This window comes from Amblyomma mixtum, chromosome 2, assembly GCF_055824585.1.
Source record: "Amblyomma mixtum isolate Tamu chromosome 2, ASM5582458v1, whole genome shotgun sequence".
NCBI classification, from domain to species: domain Eukaryota; kingdom Metazoa; phylum Arthropoda; class Arachnida; order Ixodida; family Ixodidae; genus Amblyomma; species Amblyomma mixtum.
Genome location: NC_143013.1, coordinates 78537339 through 78554693, shown reverse-complemented (window position 1 = coordinate 78554693; position 17355 = coordinate 78537339). Strand labels below are relative to the sequence as shown.

At 48.6% G+C, this 17355-nt stretch overlaps 2 protein-coding genes across 3 annotated transcripts in view; one reads left to right on the top strand and one right to left on the bottom strand.

Annotated features, from left to right (window-relative positions):
• LOC149359820 (protein phosphatase 1H-like) overlaps positions 1-4366 on the top strand; it is a 34451-nt gene extending 30085 nt beyond the window's left edge. Inside the window, exon 9 of the mRNA XM_089571927.1 lies at positions 3168-4366. Within this exon, the coding sequence (XP_089428053.1) occupies positions 3168-3693 (526 nt within the window). The 3' untranslated portion in view covers positions 3694-4366. The remainder of the gene's footprint in view (positions 1-3167) is intronic.
• Positions 1655-17355, bottom strand: part of LOC149359819 (uncharacterized) — a 30278-nt gene continuing 14577 nt past the window's right edge. Inside the window, exons 6-9 of one of the 2 annotated variants that reach the window (XM_089571925.1) lie at positions 16944-17245; positions 14740-14792; positions 9403-9505; positions 1655-3930 (exon numbers count right to left, since the gene is read on the bottom strand). In XM_089571925.1, coding sequence (XP_089428051.1) covers positions 3837-3930; positions 9403-9505; positions 14740-14792; positions 16944-17245 — 552 coding nt within the window. In that variant the 3' untranslated portion in view covers positions 1655-3836. The remainder of the gene's footprint in view (positions 3931-9402; positions 9506-14739; positions 14793-16943; positions 17246-17355) is intronic. The other variant, XM_089571926.1, reaches the window with a different exon arrangement.

The window sequence follows — 17355 nt, the reverse complement described above, 5'->3', positions numbered from 1 at the left end:
GTGCCGACCATTCAAGGTATGGGTGATGTCCAGTCTTGTTGGAGGTCCCAGTAAGGAATGCACTGCCTGAGGTCAAAAATAAACTCTGCCCTGACAGTGCATTTACAGTAATGAAGCTTTGCGTCAACTTTCTGGATTACAGGCGCCATAAACTTATATCCTAACAATTTTCATTGCTTTAGCACAGCCAAATTGTTCGGGCCCCTTATCATTACCTTTCTGCTCATGTGGTTCAAAAAAGCTTTCTTTCTCTTTTTTTTTGGGGGGGGGGGGGGGGGGGGGGAGTCTGCGATTCAGAGAATGAATTCGTATTTCACACTATGGCAGTTGAATTTGTAACCTTGAGTCAACTCAGCCCCATGCTGCAATTGGTCAGGCCACCCATGGCGCACCAATCTAGTCTTCTTTTTCGTAGTTATCATTCTTCTCTTTTTATTTCTGGTGTGTTATTCTCGCTTTGCTCTAAAGAAACTGCTCCAGGCATAAGAAGCGTTGCTGTATCGCGCATACTGCTCACAACACGCAGCCAATCAATTTTGCTGTCGAAGTCGCCATCATGCATTGGGTTGAAAACTGTACAGTAGGCCACCGTGTATGCGTGGCATCTATGCTGATTTGCTCTCGTAGCAAAGCTCTGCATTTAGTGGAATCTGCATTTTTGACATCTTTGAGAGGTAATCTGTCGCTCTTGGCTCACTTCATGTGAGCGTTTAGAGTCCCTTCAGGGAGATTTGACTTGAGAACTGTACAGAGGATGGGAAAGTGCTGTGGGAAAGCTTGCCTGCCTCTTTGCCCTCCTTCTTTCTAAAGAGTCCTGTTTGTGTTGGGGAATAACTTTGGTAACTTTTCTCCAAGGAGGTGTAGGAATGTCTAGAAAGAAGTTATTGCTGCACTGCATGTTTGCCCCTGTCTCAGCTAAGTGGAATTACTGTAATGAGCACCTTGTCATACTGCATTATGATATCTGAACTCTGTGCGCTTGCTTATGAGTAGCTTACAAGACAGTGTTTTTGATTACTCAGTACATTCTGGCTCATTGCTGGCACATCCGTTTTCCGCCTTTTTGTCAGTCGTAAAACTTCTATTTCCTATTTCTGTGCTGCCTAAAATACAAAGAGCTATGGAGACAAAATAACAGCCTTGTTTAAAAGCTCGAGGAACAACTCATCACATGCGTTACAAGTCGATAAATGCATAACTTGTGACAGTGGTGCACCTTGCATGGAGTAGCTGGAAAGTGGCTTAGTTATGTAAGGTCAGCAATCCTAACTTCACCAGCACGGTCGAAGAAATATAACTGTGGATTATGTTCACAACCAGGTAATTCTAAAGCTAACTTCGTTGCACTTTGAAGGCAGCATCCTGCGATAATTCTGTGCTCCGTACAAGCACTGTGCTCTTAGGTTGCACTAAATGTTAGACAGAGGGCAAAAAAAATGTGCCTCGGTTGCTCACGCAAGGCGCAGGGATGCATTTCGCTGGGCTTCCCCTTCTGTCTTACATGTTCTCAACCGGTCTGCGTCATCCATCCTCTCCCCCCGTCATCGAGTGTTTTGGCAGTAAGGCTGTCTTCTCAAGCAGGAACGGGAGAGAGGGGGGGGACATGCGATTATAGCCGGAGGAGACACCAGGCAACTGGGAAGAGAGCACAGACTACCAGTTTTTTTTTTTATTTTTCCCGAAAAAAAACGCAGCAACAGTTTATTCACCCGAGAAGACGGGAGCAACAAAACGGCAGAAAAATTTGCGTCTGTTATTTATACACATGCGCTAAACTGGCTCGCCACTGCAGGGTACAAGTTGAGGTAGCCAATCTCATCCTTGTGCAGCAAAACCGAAGGCGCGCTGATGCACTGGGAGCAGTACCTTCATTGATATGAGCGGCCATTAAACGTGATCAGCGAGCGAGTAATTTGACAGATGCTACAGGCCAGTTTGCTCAGCACGAGTTACTCTGTACATGCATAATGCGTCTCCTGCTGTCTTGACGTGCAGCCATCTTGGGGGGGTCTGTCTCGAAAGCTTTCTCAGGTCTGCCTACTATGTATGATGAGCAGAGACCAGTTTTGGAGAAAGTGAATGCATCCGAAAAGGCCTTTTCGAGATTAGTATGACGGGGGGACTTTTTACTATGTTCAAGTAGGCAAGCCAGGCTTTGTACAGTGAGTAAGCTTGAGGGAAGTTTACGTGTTGCGAGTTACAGTGTAAGTAGAGGCGTCTGCCCGAAAACTGCTCATGCCATAGATGCTGACTGAATTTCAGCTGCTTGCAATTCGCTAGAAGGGAGTAGAGGCGTTGTTTTAGCTAACCAGATTGTCCTGTGTAACTTAAAAAATTGCATCACAACGAAGTGTCGCTTCTTTGCACACAAAGTTAATCCTTTGCCACTTCTGCAGTCACAAAGGAAACATAGCGTCACACTTGCCTTATTTTGCCTGGCACTCAAGGCTCAAATTTTTAAATCAGTGGTGGACGGAAATAATTGACAAAATTTGAGGCATGGTACAAAATGTAGTTGAGTACAAAAAAAAAACTTTTTAACATCCAGAACATACATTTTCTATATTTAGCATTCTTTACAAAGTTAAAAATAATTGCACTAAACTGAAGTGAATGGACAGGGTGAGCGCCAAGTCTGTCTGTGTATTGTGCTAATGCACTCCGTGCATCGTTGAGGCGCTTGCATATTTCAAGTGAGAAATCGACCAATTCCAAGGTGTGTTAATTGCCACCTGCTGCAGAAAATGCGGCCAAAGTGGCAGAGGTTACATATCAAGTCAAGGGCACTGTCTTCAGAGCAAGCAAACAGCCTCATGCATGATGCAATCCAGGGAACAAGCCTTATTTCGTTTTGCATGTAAATATGGTTGTCGCCGAGACGATTGCACATGCGACATTTTGAGCGTACAACATGGAGCAGTCGCTGTTTAATTGGGGGTCGCTCTAGAGGGAAAACATGGGGGCCGGCCCAGCTGGGCACTTTTTACCCCCCCTTCCCGCCGTGTGTGTGTCGGCTGATTCGCGTTGCCATCATCGTCACAATCATGATCAGTGCGGCGTCGGTTGCGCTGCCCAAGACCGCAGCCTCAGCTGTGGAGAAGGTGAACTGCGGCAGAGGGAGAGCACTCTCTGAGCACAACGCATACTGTGGCGGCATTTCGATGCAGGTACATCTCCGCCGCTCAGGACTTGGTGATGCATTCCCGGGGAAAGCTGAAGGAGCGAAGCTGGCGGACGGCCGACAACCGGGCGGCCACCATTGACGACATCAGCGTGTTCGTCATTCCGCTGAAGGGCTACAAGGATGAGCACCGTGCTTGGGTAGCCAGCACACGTCCACAGCCGCAGCCAGAGCAACAGCCGCAGCCACAGCCCCAGCAGCAGCCACAGCAGCAGTCACAGCAGCAGTCACAGCAGCAGTCACAGCAGCAGCCTCAGCAGCAGCCTCAGCCGCAGCCACAGCAGCAGCCACAGCAGCAGCCTAAGCAGCAGCCGCAGCTTCAGTCTCAGCTCCAGCTGCAGCCCCAGTCTCAGCTCCAGCTGCAGCCCCAGCCGCAGCTGCAGCCACAGCCCCAGCCGCAGCCCCAGTTGCAGATCCAGTCGCAGCCCCAGTCTCCGCTGCCGCCTTCATTGTCGTTGTCAGTGCCCACTCCGGCACCACCTCCACCGCCACCATCAGCGGCGGCCTCCTAGGTTTTATCCCTTCTTGTGATCACGCGCGTGTGTCATCCCCTGCTCCTCTGTTCAACCCCATGCTGCGCGCAAGACACTCCCCTGCCGCCCACTCGGTGCGCATGTTGCGCCTTTGGAAGAAGAAAGGGGGCCCACCGCGGGCCTCAAGGCACTTGCACTTTCCTCCGGCCCGCCAAGGGATCCGGACCGCGCCGCCGCCGTGGCTGCTGCTGCTGCTGCGCCACCGAAGACGCCATCCTGTGGGTAACATGGCTGCATCAACTCACTGGCCAGCTCTTTTTTTTTTCTTGTTTCTTTTTAACTACTCGGGACCCTGCTCCGGACTTTTGGCATTCGCCTATAGTGAGGGGGCTCAGATCAAAGACATTCTCTTCTTCTTTTTATGGTTTGTAAAGAGTGTATGAAGCATATATATATATATATATATATATATGTATAGTGGGAGAATCCTTCCATGACCTGCAAACAAGCCCTGTTCCTCACGCTTGCCGACAAGCACCCCTGCTTCCATTCCAGGGGCTTAGGTAGAAATTGCACAAGAGGAGACAGGTTGGTTGGGGGTGCTGCTGGACGTGTACAGCATAAGCAAGCAAATGTGATGTATGTGTGATGTTTTTTTGTTTTTTTTTGACAGAAAGGAGAGAGAGAATAAAATGGAGTGCTTGAACCGCCACTCTGCCTTTGTTCTCTTTACGATCTCTGATAACGGAGATAAGTATGGACCAAGTCTGGCACAAAAAAGAATGGGAACCTTAAGCGTAGTCCACACATGAAACAGAAAAGAAAAAAATATGCATCTAGAATAAAGGAAACAGTCTAGGTTTCCAATGAAGGCTGAAGGCGTCTGAGCACAACGATTGAGCCTTGTCCCTGTCCCTTTCTGCATGCATGCAGTCCTAGTAGCACACAGCTAGGTGCTGTTGCACTTTATTGGCCAAGCTGCATCCTGCACTTTTAGCTGTTGCTGACTTTCTGATGACTGTCTTTGCATTGTGTGGTACTTGCTGTGAGCCAGGGCACTCGGGCCTCGGGCAAAAAAAAATGCTAGGATGGTGTTAAAAAGTACTTCTAGCACCTTTCTCAACAATATCGCCATTGCCCAGTATGCTAGCTGATCTACATCAAAGCGTGCACTGCGGCACAACGCGACTGGTCAGTGAGCTACGAATGAAGGCAGGCTTTTCACACATGCCACGCTTGTATGTGAATTCTATGAGCAAGGCAGTTTGGTCACAATTACTAATTGTCACTGGAGATGTTATACATGCAATGAACGCATGTGCAGTTGTATGCCCATCTCCACGAAAACCTTGACTTACATCGCGATTGTATCAGGGTATCACGATTAGAGTCCATTTTAAAAGCAGTTTACTTTTTGGCTCTCTTCTAAGAGCTCTGGAATTAGGTAATATTGGTGGAGAGCCACTCATTAGCGGAGAACCCTCGTTGGTAGCTCTAGTGGTGTCTTATGTTTTCTTTTTTTTCTTTTTTTTCTTTTTTTTTTTTTTTTTGCTGCAGCGCCAGCTGTTAGTGGCTCAAACCGTGATATATCTCGGTCGTGGCGATGTCCACATCACACACAGTGGCGAGAGGGCAGTGTGAAGGTTCGCGCCTGTTGGATCCTTCCCATTCGACGTTACCATGGCTACCACCTCACAGTGGCAACGTTGGCTGCTGGGGGAGGAGATCATGCTCAGGCCTTCTATGCAGTATATGGATAGAGAGGGGTAACATATGCGAATGCCAGCTGCAGGTGGTGTTATACTCGGCGAAAAGTGTTCTTGGCAAGAGAGCCATATCTGTGTCACTCCGCCAAATAGTTCATCCGCAGGTCAATGTGCCTGGTGCCTGGCACGCTGCTTCCTGCGTGGTTGCCTCTCTCCATCGCTGGTGTAACTGGCATCATCTATGGCATCATCTATGATTCTTGTAACCAGACATGGCTTTAAAATCCGTTTTAATAAAAAAAATAATTTTGCCTTCACTTTCTAACATTGCCCCGCCGCGGTGGCTGAGTGGTTACGGCGCTCGACTGCTGGCCCGAAAGACGCGGGTTCGATCCCGGCCGCGGCGGCCGAATTTCGATGGAGGTGAAATTCTAGAGGCCCGTGTACTGTGCGGTGTCAGTGCACGTTAAAGAACCCCAGGTGGTCGAAATTTCCGGAGACCTTTACTACGGCGTCCCTCATAGCCTAAGTTGCTTTGGGACGTTAAACCCCAATAAACCAAACCAAACTTTCTGACATTGAAAAACGAGCAGTTATGTGAGAAATATGCCCTAAATAATTATTACCAAGATGCTATGTTTCAAGCAAAAGCTATTAACTGGAACCCGGGACTACATTCCGCTGCATAAGAAGAGAGGGTGTGTTTCTGTTATGTAGCTTTCGCTCCTTTGCCACGAAAAGTTGTCGCGGAGTATAGCCGGGAATGGACGCTGTCGACACGTATGATGCAAACAGGTGACGTCTGTGCGCTAAAATGAAACAGCTGCGTAGCTTTCCTTGTCTCAGATGTGTTGTGAAGGCCAGTGATAACAGACCTTGCTGTTGTGCAAGCGTGACAGCCCCAGCCATCGCTCAATTTCGCGTTACACTGCCGTGACCATGGTACCGTGTCGTAGTTTTTTGTTTGTTTTAGCCAACTCATTCTCTACTGCTTTTGTTGTTCAGCGCCGGTCTAGCTTTCGCCACTGCGGAGCATGGATGCGTGCATGACCTTATGGAGTCTTATGCTCTCAAACGTGCAGTTGGCTAGAAAAGTTTGTGGGTCCGCAGAAAAAAAAAAAACACACTGTCAGGCAAACCAGTCGCCTAAAGTGCTTGCAAGTATGGGTGCACTTACATGCTCCATACTCTTGGTATGGTATGGTACGATACGGTGTGGTACGGTATGGTATGGTATGCCGTAAGATGCCGTACTGGAATTAATTTCTCGGGATTAATTTCAACCATGGGCTTAGCAGCTGAACACCATAGCCACTGCACCACCAAGGCAGATTGCTGAGTGTACGGCAATTTTGCAGTAATTCGTTCCCACCATCTCGTGCCCCGCAGACTTTTGCTGCTGACTGTACATTAGTTAAGAACGAGTGACTGCACCAGTAGGGGCCAATCAGAACCAGTCGAATTGCAATTATGTTTTTGGAAGTTCCAATGAATCTCACTCAGAAAAGTGGCAAAACCAGTTTGGCCCGGCCATTGACATTAAAAATCGCCAGGTGATTCGCCTGAGTGGGCTTCGAAAAAGCGACTTTTAAGAACTGGATCGAATGCGAACAGAGCAGCTTGGTGACATAGTTGAGTAGCAGAGAGCTAATTAAATATGAATTGAATGTTCTGGAAGTGATCTAATGCGTTTATACTGCTTGCAAAGCAAGACTGAGCATCTGGAAAACATCGTTTACAATTCTGTTTTATGAGTAGCTTCCAAGGATAACTTCAAGTAGCTTGAAGATCGATTAGCTTCCAACCTGTCTTCAAACTTTAGCTTTTATTCATTGCTCAGTAAGTTATGGGATGATTACAGGGATTGAAGGGAAGAAAAAGAACGTAATGCTGTATTCAAAGGTTGGAAAGGAAGAGTGGTGCATTACAAATGCATTTTGATTTCATAGAGTGTTAGTAGAAGAGGCGGGCTTAAGAACATCGTGAATGTCACGTTTGCAGGTGGAGCTAGCCCAATAAAATGGGACAGCTGTATAGCACTTTGTGACACGGGATCTACGACTTTGCTCGCAACTTTTAATTCTATTTTTTTCGAAGCGTCTAGACTTGTTATCACGGAGTCAGTGTTTCCAGCTACGTTGAAGTCCCTGCTGGACAGAATAGTAGGGCCATTTGATGCTCATAAAAAGCATCACTTTTCAAAAACAAGAAATAAAGATTGATGTCGCAAAGTTCTGCGGTGCGCTTAGGAAGTGCTGTCTGGTGCTGTAACTTTTTTCTTTTCTAAGCGGTGGAATTTTCAAACTTTTCTCGATAGTCGACCACATAATTCTTGTCTCAAAGTTATAACCTCGGAGGTTTGATAAAAAAGCTAAGCAAGGAATTAAGTGTGAATTGCGCTGTTTTATGTCAAACCTCTGTGTTCGCTACAAGCTTTGTAGTCAAGGAGCTAACATTGGTGCCAAAAGCGAATGCATATTCAATCCGACATGTTTAGATTCGAAGTTGAATGAAGGTGTGCACTCTTTCCGTGTCGTAAACGTTAACACAGCCAGCAAGAATGTGTCCCAACACCTGGAAACCTACCTGTCGGCATGCCACCAGCAGCTTCAACTGTCATGATTAAGCTCCTCTAAGCCAAGTTCAGTCAACTCTCGAACTCGAAGGGCAGCAAAAAATTATCGAGGTATATGGAGATCTATTTAGCGGGAGTCTTTTTAATGCATAGCACATTAAAGATGCACTGAAGAGGATTCTGAACTTGTCTTTTTGCCGCGGGAACTCGATCTACACGTTCCTAGCATTCTAAGAAACTGCGACTTATTGCCCTCTGTGGCCGAATAAATCGAATTAATGTCCGGCTCCCGCCTTTATCTTTTTAATTCTCTGCGTACAGTGGGCGGAGTCGACCAATGCGGGAAGTGCCTTTCAGCCAGCTCCGTGGAGGCTTTGCTTTCGCTTTATTTTGTTTTTTAGGTTTCCATGAATAAATAGTTTCATTCGCAGATAATATAGCCGCAAAACAAGCCCACAGAAATAAAAATACTCACGGACTATTTGCTACTACGGACTACTACGTATTACTCCGCCAATGGCAGAGCGGCAAGCCGCCACGGGACTGGGTGAAAGACGCTCCACACGTTGGTCGACTCCGCCCACCGTACGCGGGAGAATTTTAAAAGAGGCGGGAGCCGGACGTTAATTCGATTTAATTACGGAAATCGGCCACACAGGGCAATAAATCGAAGTTTCTAAGAAAGCTCGGAACGTGTAGATCGAGTTCACGCAGCAAAAAGACAAGTTCAGATTCCTCTTCAGTGCACCTTTAACAGGGCCAGAGTGTCAATTTGAGTGAACTGGAAATTCGAATGAAGCGTGTTCATATCAACGAGGTTTCAGTGGTGGGTTGAATGAAAGTGCACGCGGGTACGTTCAGTGGCACGTTCAGTGGCATGTTCAGTATGTGAACTGATGGGCGCAGAGAGATGTGATGAGTTAAAGGCTTCCAGTTCTACATCCGTAATCAGCCGCCTCGCTTTCCTTCAATTTTACTTTATTGTTATTTAAACGTCATCCTGCCTTCGCTAAGACCATGTTTGCCCTCTTTAACACCATGCTGAGCTTTTTGTGAACACTCAAAAATCAGAAGGATCCCGAACAGACCCCGGGATTGGTGTGTGTCGTCTCTTTCTCATTTGAACCTATAGGCAGGCTAGTTGGTAGAAGAGGTTCGAGATAAAAAAACACTCTGGGCACGCCACAGGAGAACGCTCGTTTTAGAAAAATGCCCCGAAATGCAAAGAAAAGTGGTGGTTGTCCTGTGTGTGCCTTCCTCCATCTTTTGTGTCCCGCTTTCGCTACATGTTTTACCTCGAATCTTTATCGCCATGCTGTCCTCGATTAAATCACGCTAAGTTTAATTCGCTTCAACAGTCGGTGAATCAGCAACTGTGAGTAAGGATACTTTGAGTCGCTGTGTCCCAGTCAAGCGAGCGTTCAGCACTCCCACCAAATTCACTTGCTATGTGCACATATGGCTGACCTGTAGGGGCGTAGCGATGCCGTCGGTGGCGACGCCTGCAGCATCTCAGCCGTCGACTGCGGCCATTCGTTGGGTGGGCTCCACTCGAACCGTGTTCGCCTGCCTGCACAGGAAGAAGCAGCTTCGTCAGCACGCCGATTCTCATTATGCATGATATTATTTGACATGGAAACGTTGAGACTGAGACACGAAACTAGGAAAGGAACAGGCCGGCAATTGCCAGCTGAAGAGCGGCCCGTGGTTCTTTATAACGTGCACTAACCCCGTACACAGTCTAGGAAGTAAAAGAGTGCTGGAAACTACTTTCAATGGAGTAGAAATTTGTCTCATATTTCTCCCTTTTGTCGAGAACCACCGGACTCCTAGCCAGAGTGCAGTACACACCCTGATATACTCCTATTCATATACTCGTTTTACGAAAAGTCCGCCACGGTGGCTCATTGATTGTGGCACTCGGCTGCTGACCAGAAAGACGTGGGTTTGATCTCGACCGCGGCGATCGGATTTCGATGGAGGCGAAATTCTAGAGGCCCATGTACTGTGCAATGTCAGTGCACATGAAAGAACCCCAGGTGGTCAAAATTTCTGGAGCCCTTGACTACGGCGTCCCCCATAGCCTGAGTCACTTTGGGACGTTAAGCCCCTGTAAACCGATCCTGTTAGAAAATATTTAGAAAGAAAAAAAGACTGCAGCCGAACATAGAATTGAACCACACAACTCAGTTGGGAGCCGCACCAAGAGGTCAATGGCTCTTGACTACCACTGGGAGTGACGTTACTACTTTTAAATATATTTACATGCTGCACTTTGAGTTCCGCTGCACCTTCCTAGCTGAATACATTTTGCAATTTCATAGATCTCTGCTGCATTAGAGGTCACTCGGCTCACTAAAAGATTAAACAATCCAGACAACAGCTGCATGTAAACAACAAAGAATGTTCATTTGGAAGCAGTTTTATGGCGTATGGTATGTAGAAAATCTGCCGTTAGAGAATGGAAATTACCGGCGATCTCTCGCAGCATTCACTGTATTAAAAAATGAGTGTATCTTTACTAACACTCACGTCAAGCATTCATACCATACTATAGTCGGATACAACTTAAGAACGAAGCGGCTTTTCCCCGTCAAAGAAACCCCCCCAGCCTATGGCGTGGGCTGATTCTCATGACCCTGCTAGGGTGACAATGCAAGGAGTGGTGCCACAGTGGAGAGAGGGGTCTATCCCCAACTATCCCCTTTCATCTGCCACTCCCTGCATTGTCGCACTAGCAGGACAAAGAATAGGTTGGGGCAACCGAAAAGGAAATAAAAATAATAAGCCCCTGCCTGCACCACGTACGTACAACAGGCTTAACCCAATTCGAAAATAAAAGAATAGGCCCGTAGGCAAATTGTAATTTCACCACCCGTGGGTGCAAAAGTAACATAAAAGGGAAAAGCTACTATAGCGACCCACAGCCGGGGGAGCGGGCCCGGGGAGACTCCCCCGATCTCCCCTGGGAAGTAGCGGAGAGGATGGGCGAATGGCTGTAGGGAATAGGTTGGGACAAAGGCTGGGAATGGGGACAGCGAGGTTTTGGTTCATATCCTTCGATTTTCTCGACTCCATTGCTGGCCTGCCTGGCCAGGACAGTGAGAGCATCGAGATTGCCCAATGGTGCGGCCCCACTCACGGGATGCCCGACCACCCACCATACGCAACGGGCTCCGACCGTCGGAGACAGGAAAACCTAACACGGGGTCAGTAGCTACCTGCATGGGGCTCCTCCACGACACTAGGAGGCTTTTCCAACCTGCCGGCTACTCGCCGTCGAGTGCTTTTCGCGGTTTTTCAGACTCCGGAAGTATGTGTGATGGGTCCGGCCAATAGAGGCCCAGATCGTCAACGGCTTCGCGGCCTCGGAACTGATCCCTCCGTGGGGACCCATCTGTGCTTCCTACCATCCATCCATGCACTTATTTCCTCCCCTAGCTTGCTCTTCTCCTACTGAGGAGAGAGTGTTCAAGGCCAGGCGACCGGGCCACTAACCAAGAACGTGGCTTCGGGTGAGATGACCCGGGCCTACTCCACCGGTACTCCACAACATCGACGGTTTTTGCCAGACTCTTCTGCCAGACTCTTCAGAGGTCGTACTAGGCCCCCATCCCCCGGCGTCCCGCAAGGCGGTGAAGCCTGCGGCCGGCCGTGAGGCCGCTTCCTCGAGGCGCCGTGTCCTCAGAGCCTGGCCACTATGAACCCCCGCGCGGACCTGGTTTCTCCGTAGCCAGAAACCGACGCGTCGGTAGCCAGACTTGCACGCCCCCGCGTGCGGAGGAATGTAGCATGTATTTGAAAACCTTTAGCTAGTCATGCAGGGCACATCGCGGATAAACAGCACGATTAATTGCCGAAATTCCGAAACTGGCACCGCAGAAACAAATATTTCCAGCGGCAGTCTGCGAGCTGCTGAAGCTTCAAAGGCGGTGTTTCAGCAGGAAGGCAAAGCGTCATAGCTGCCTTATTTACAAGACAGAACGGTCACACAAATACTGTCATGCGCTCGCAGCACGAAAGGTAGACTTAGCGAGAATGTTTTGCAGTTTTGATTGTAGCGTAGCGCTTCGAATGTACAAGACGTCTAGCCATTTCGCAGCAACGCAGTGTGCAGCAATTCCGCTAAATTCAGTAGTAACAGCAGATAGAGGTAACAAGTTAAACTACAGCCAAGCGAACAGACCCTTCGAATTACTCACCTCTCCAAAAACGGCACTTTGGCCGTAGGCACCTCGGCCGTTGGCACCCTAAGCACGGCTCTTGGACTCACCTGCTTGTCAAGTAATTGCACCCTCTCATAGGTTTGTATGCTTTAATTTCTTGGCCTGCCAGCAAACTTAAGCCGTGCACAAGGTGGGCCTCGATACGGGTGAATTCAACGCGCGGCAGCAGTCCTGTACGTCGCACACCGCGCCGGCTCCTCCACCACCTCCACTTTCCTACGGATCGGCCTTTTCACAAACTGGAATCTTTTGAGCGTGCCCGCTGTTTTCTGCTTCGCGCAGTTCACGGAATATTCAATCAGTCACGCGGTGTTACCGGTCGGACAGATATCTGCGGCGAGACGCGAAATACATGGTCTGTTCTGAAAGTAGTAGGACTGATTTTTTTAAACAAAATTTATTCAAGAGAATAGTACAAACGACTACAATTTTTCAAGGTAGCACCCTTCCGCACCTACACGCTGCTGCCAATGAGTTTTACAGTTTTCGTGCGCCTCCAGGAACGCCTGGACCGGAATGCCGTTTGGCTCCCTCGTCACGGCCTGTTGAACCACCTCTACCAATCCGTGATGTTTCCCCTTGAGCGTCGATTTTATTCTCGGGAATAGAAAAAAGTCTGGCGGGGCCAAGTCGAGGCTGTAGGGGGGCTGAGGCAGCGTTGCCGCCTTGTGCTGGGCAAAAAATCGCGGTCCTCATTCACATGATGAAGAAGATCCTACCGGTTGGCCGTTTCCTCCTCTGACAACAGTTCCGGCACCAACTTCGCTCACGCTTTCCTCATTGATAAGTTTTCTGTCACGATCTCAAAAACTTGGGTTTTAGGAATGCTCAAGTCATCAGCAATCATTCTGATACTCATTCTACTATCACGGTAAGTAAATGTTTCACTCGCTACGCATTTTCGTTGGTCTTGCTGGTCGAAGGGCGTCTGGAGCGGTCGTCTTCCTCCACTCTTTCCTTACCTTCTCGGAACAGCTTGTGCCACTCAAAAAACACCTGATCAACCCATGGAAGCGTCATCGTAGGCCTCCTTAATCGTGTTGTGAGTCTCTTTGCCCGTTTTACCAAGATTTACTCAAAATGTTATCGCGTATCCCTGATCCAGTAAACGCTCGATGATTCTGCGTGACGAGACGTTTAGACAGGGGTTCACAGTACAAGCGACCTCCTCTCATCAACGGCCGAGAGCCGACTGCCGATTTTCCCTAGCATTCCCAATATCCCCCTTCAACGATCCTGCACGCGCATACCACCTCTCGTCCACCCGTTCGCCCAGGAAAAAACCAGTCCTACTACTTTCAGAACAGACCATGTACACTCACATTTCGCACATCACCAGCTATTTAAACACTGCGGCTGGCCGCGGCGGACGCGCGCTCGACCACCAACATGGCGAATGCTGCGCCGGCCGCTAGCGCCCCTTGCGGATGACGTCATGTGAATACCTCCTTAGTGAAGCTCCGCCCACATTTAGCCTCCGCGCACAGAATTCCTCCATGACGAAAAAGTTGTCCGCTGCTTAAACGTTTCTCGTTACGTAAACAAGAAGCTTATCACAAGAAAATAATTATGAGCTCTAGAATTTTTGTACGTGGATTGTTTGATGTAGTCAAACATTAAAAAGCTGATTTCGTCTACTGTTGCCATTGGCCAGCGGAGTAATGCAGGACGCCGCGGACCGCGGCCCAGTGTTAGCAACTGCTGTTTTTTTTAAGTTGTATCCTACTATAAGGCACCTACTTCGCATTTGGTTAACTACGCTAATCGGATGTAATTTTTTTCTTGTTGACTATATGAAGGACTTCAGGAACTGCAGCATGGTTTAACAAGAGTAAATCACCATTTTGAAGTCTTATTTGCAAAACCGTCGCAGGGTTTAAGCACACAGGCTGAGTGAAATCGAAAGTAAGCTGGTCCGACAGCACGAAAGTTCTCAAATCAAAACAATGCTTGCAGCATCGCTTCCAAAAACCTGAGCCACTGTAGAAATACACCTTGAGAAGTGACGATTTACCGAAGACTTTCGCAGCTTGAGCACTGTGTCGAAAATGTGTCGGTCTGCTATTTGTGCACTGTATGAACCTAACCTCGAAGTAAATGTGTAAGTACCCCCAAGGTCTTAATTTTTATGCAGGAGTGCCAGAGTCATTTCAGTTTGCATTCCAGCGTTTAATATGGCGGTAATCAAGGCAAGCCAGTCATGGCCAGCGCTCAAAACCTTTCAAGGTTAAGGGGAACGATCGTCTTCACCCCTGCAGGGCTTACAGAGATGTTACCAGAGCCCTTCTACACAGGCGAGGAGCAAAGGTGCTGGTCTGTACATATTTGACAAAGGTGCATGTACTTACAGTTGCGGACAATATGAAGGGGAACGCCTTGTTAACACACGAGAACGGAATTAATTTTCACGTCTGCGTAGAACTTGAAAATAAAGACCTCGTGCAACAGGTGCAAAAAAAAACTGATCATTACTCATGTTGGAGAGAGTAATTGCTCACTGCATGCAAATGGAGTGTTCCCTTTTATATTGTTTCTGACTGTACGTGTCGGCTCGCTCCGCGTGTCCGATTAGGCTTACCGTGCTGGCGGCGCCGCTGTGTCGGTACGGGGCTGTCGAATGAGTCCCAGTCGCTGCAAAAACACGCCATTCGTGTTGGTACTCTGTTTTCACAAGGCATTAGTAAACATTCGATAAAATCTTGAAAATCTTTAGGTCGTCGAGTTCGTGTAAAGATACACAAGGATATGCAGGGTGTTTTGCCTAAGACTACACAATTTTTAAAAATAGGCTTTTTTAGAAGAGGGCTTCTTTCGGCATAGCATTGTCAGTGGTGTAGTACACCAGGATACAGCCAAGACTTTATAATGGAGTGTTAGTACGTGAAGAACAAACACTCCATGAATCTGATGATGACGATGACGTAGAGGCCAGCCTACCACCAGCTGCTGTGGAGGTTTCCACCGCAATTATATCGCGTCGTAAAGGAACTTGTAGGTAGCAGTGCTATCAGCGAGAGCCAGTTACTGCTCTGGAGAGCTTCGAAAGAGTCTGTATTGAACAAACAAACGCGCTTAACAAAACTACGCTGCTTGACTTTCTAATTTGGGCTGTAACATGGGAAGTCCGCTTAACGAACCTCGGATACTACGGACGCAATCCACGCAGCCGTCAGTGGGCTCAGCTATAGTATGATGACGCCGTCTGTTGATAGATATAGTAACAAGAATTCGTTTGATTAGCAGGTCAAGTGGTTTTTTTTTCTTTTCGTTTTCACTTACTTTTTAAAAGCTGGAAGGGAGGCGCGTCATACAAGTGACGTAACGGTACCCGCGTTTCGTTGAGGTGTAAATGAGGAATCTCGAACTTTAGCTGTGGTTTTCTCAGCAACGCATTCGCGTTTTCACGCAAAAGAAAAAAAAAAAACTTCTGGTGTTCCCGAAGCATAATCTGTCAGCCCAGCGTCGCCTCTTGTTTCCGCTCATAGGTCTTTTTAGGACCACATTTTTTCGGAAAAAAGCTATGAGTTCCGAGTGTTTGTGATGCGTTGGGTAGCTCCCATGCACGTCAGTAAAACAGAAACTGGAACTTTTGAAGGCGGTAGAGAAAAAAAAAATGTTCTGCGCAGAATCGCCAATAATTTTTTTTGTTTTACGCGTGGTAAGGTGTACTACATGCGTGACAAACGTTTTCCCGAATAAGTATACCAACGCACTTAACGCGCGTTCACAGGCGCATTGCTGTAGAGCGTGAGCAAATTTCAGCAGCGGGTGACTGCACAGATGGATATACAACGTCAGTTGAAAATTGAATTGTAAGAGAAGTGCAGGGATCGAGATTTGCCGTAGAGTCAAAAAAGGACGGTCTGGAAGTAACACTGTTCAGTACGCGACCGTGGACGGCGTGGAGGCTCGGCGCATTTTTCTTTTCAAGTTTGGCTTCCCAATTAATGAGCCTGGCAAGTGTATACATGCATGGGCGTCCGGAAGGGGGGGGGGGGGGCAATCGCTCCCCCCCCCCCCCTGACTCTGTCGCGTTTCCCGCGACAGAGTCAGTCGATCGGAACGCGTTCGCACTTCGGAAATGTGTCATTGCGGCGTGGTCGGAAATGGAACGGCTACAAGCCAAATTTTGTGTTTCCGCACGCAGTGAGACGCCCGAACAAAAATAAAATTAGCATACGCCCACAAATCTATCTGGAGTCATTTATCACTAGAAAGACTAGTTTGCCCCCCGCCTCACGAGAATTTTCTACGGAAAAACCATGGGGCACCCCATTTTTTTAAGCGTTGAGAGGTCCACAAATGCACTGCGCAGTCTTCATGGCTTGTTTGGTTTGGTGGTTTGGTTTATGGGGTTTAATTAACGTCCCAAAGCGACTTAGGCTATGAGGGACGCCGTAGTTAAGGGCTCTGGAAATTTCGACCACCTGGGGTTCTTTAACGTGCACTGGCATCGCACAGTACACGGGCCTCTAGGATTTCTCCTCCAAAGAGATCCCGGCCGCGGCGGTTGAATCTCTTTGGAGGCGAAATTCTGGAGGCCCGTGTACTGTGCGATGTCAGTGCACGTTAAGGAACCCCAGGTGGTCGAAATTTTCGGAGCCCTCCACTACGGCGTCTCTCATAGCCTTAGTCGCTTTGGGACGTTAATTAAACCCCATAAACCAAACCACCAAACCAAACAAGCCATGAAGGTGTGTTCAGTGTTTTTTCCCACATGCGCAGTTGTCACGCCGCACGTGAGTCAGCGTGTGAGAAAGTGGCAGTGTATACAGTACGTACCTCTGCACGAGCAGCTCCACTTCGTCGCCGGTGTTGTGGGTGTCCATGATGCGCTGCACCTGCTCGTACGTCTTGCCGGTGAGCGGCACGCCGTTCCACTCGAGCACGCGGTCCCCTTCGCTCAGCTGGCCGAGGGTGTCCGGGCGGCCGACGCGGGCCACGTAGGCGCCCAGCTGGCCGTTGCTCATGCGCTTGCCGCCCACCACGCGCACGCCCAGGCCGCCCCGGCGAGGGTCGCGCGTGAGCAGTACGCGCCTGGCGTTGACTCCGCCCCCGCCGCCCACCAGGTCGAGCTCGGGATCCTGCGGATGCGCAAAGCTGCCAGAGCTGCCTCGCTCAGCCGACGTGACTGCCGATTGGTCGGGAGCTGCAATCGCGGGTACAACTCAAGAACGAAGCGGCAGATGTCCTT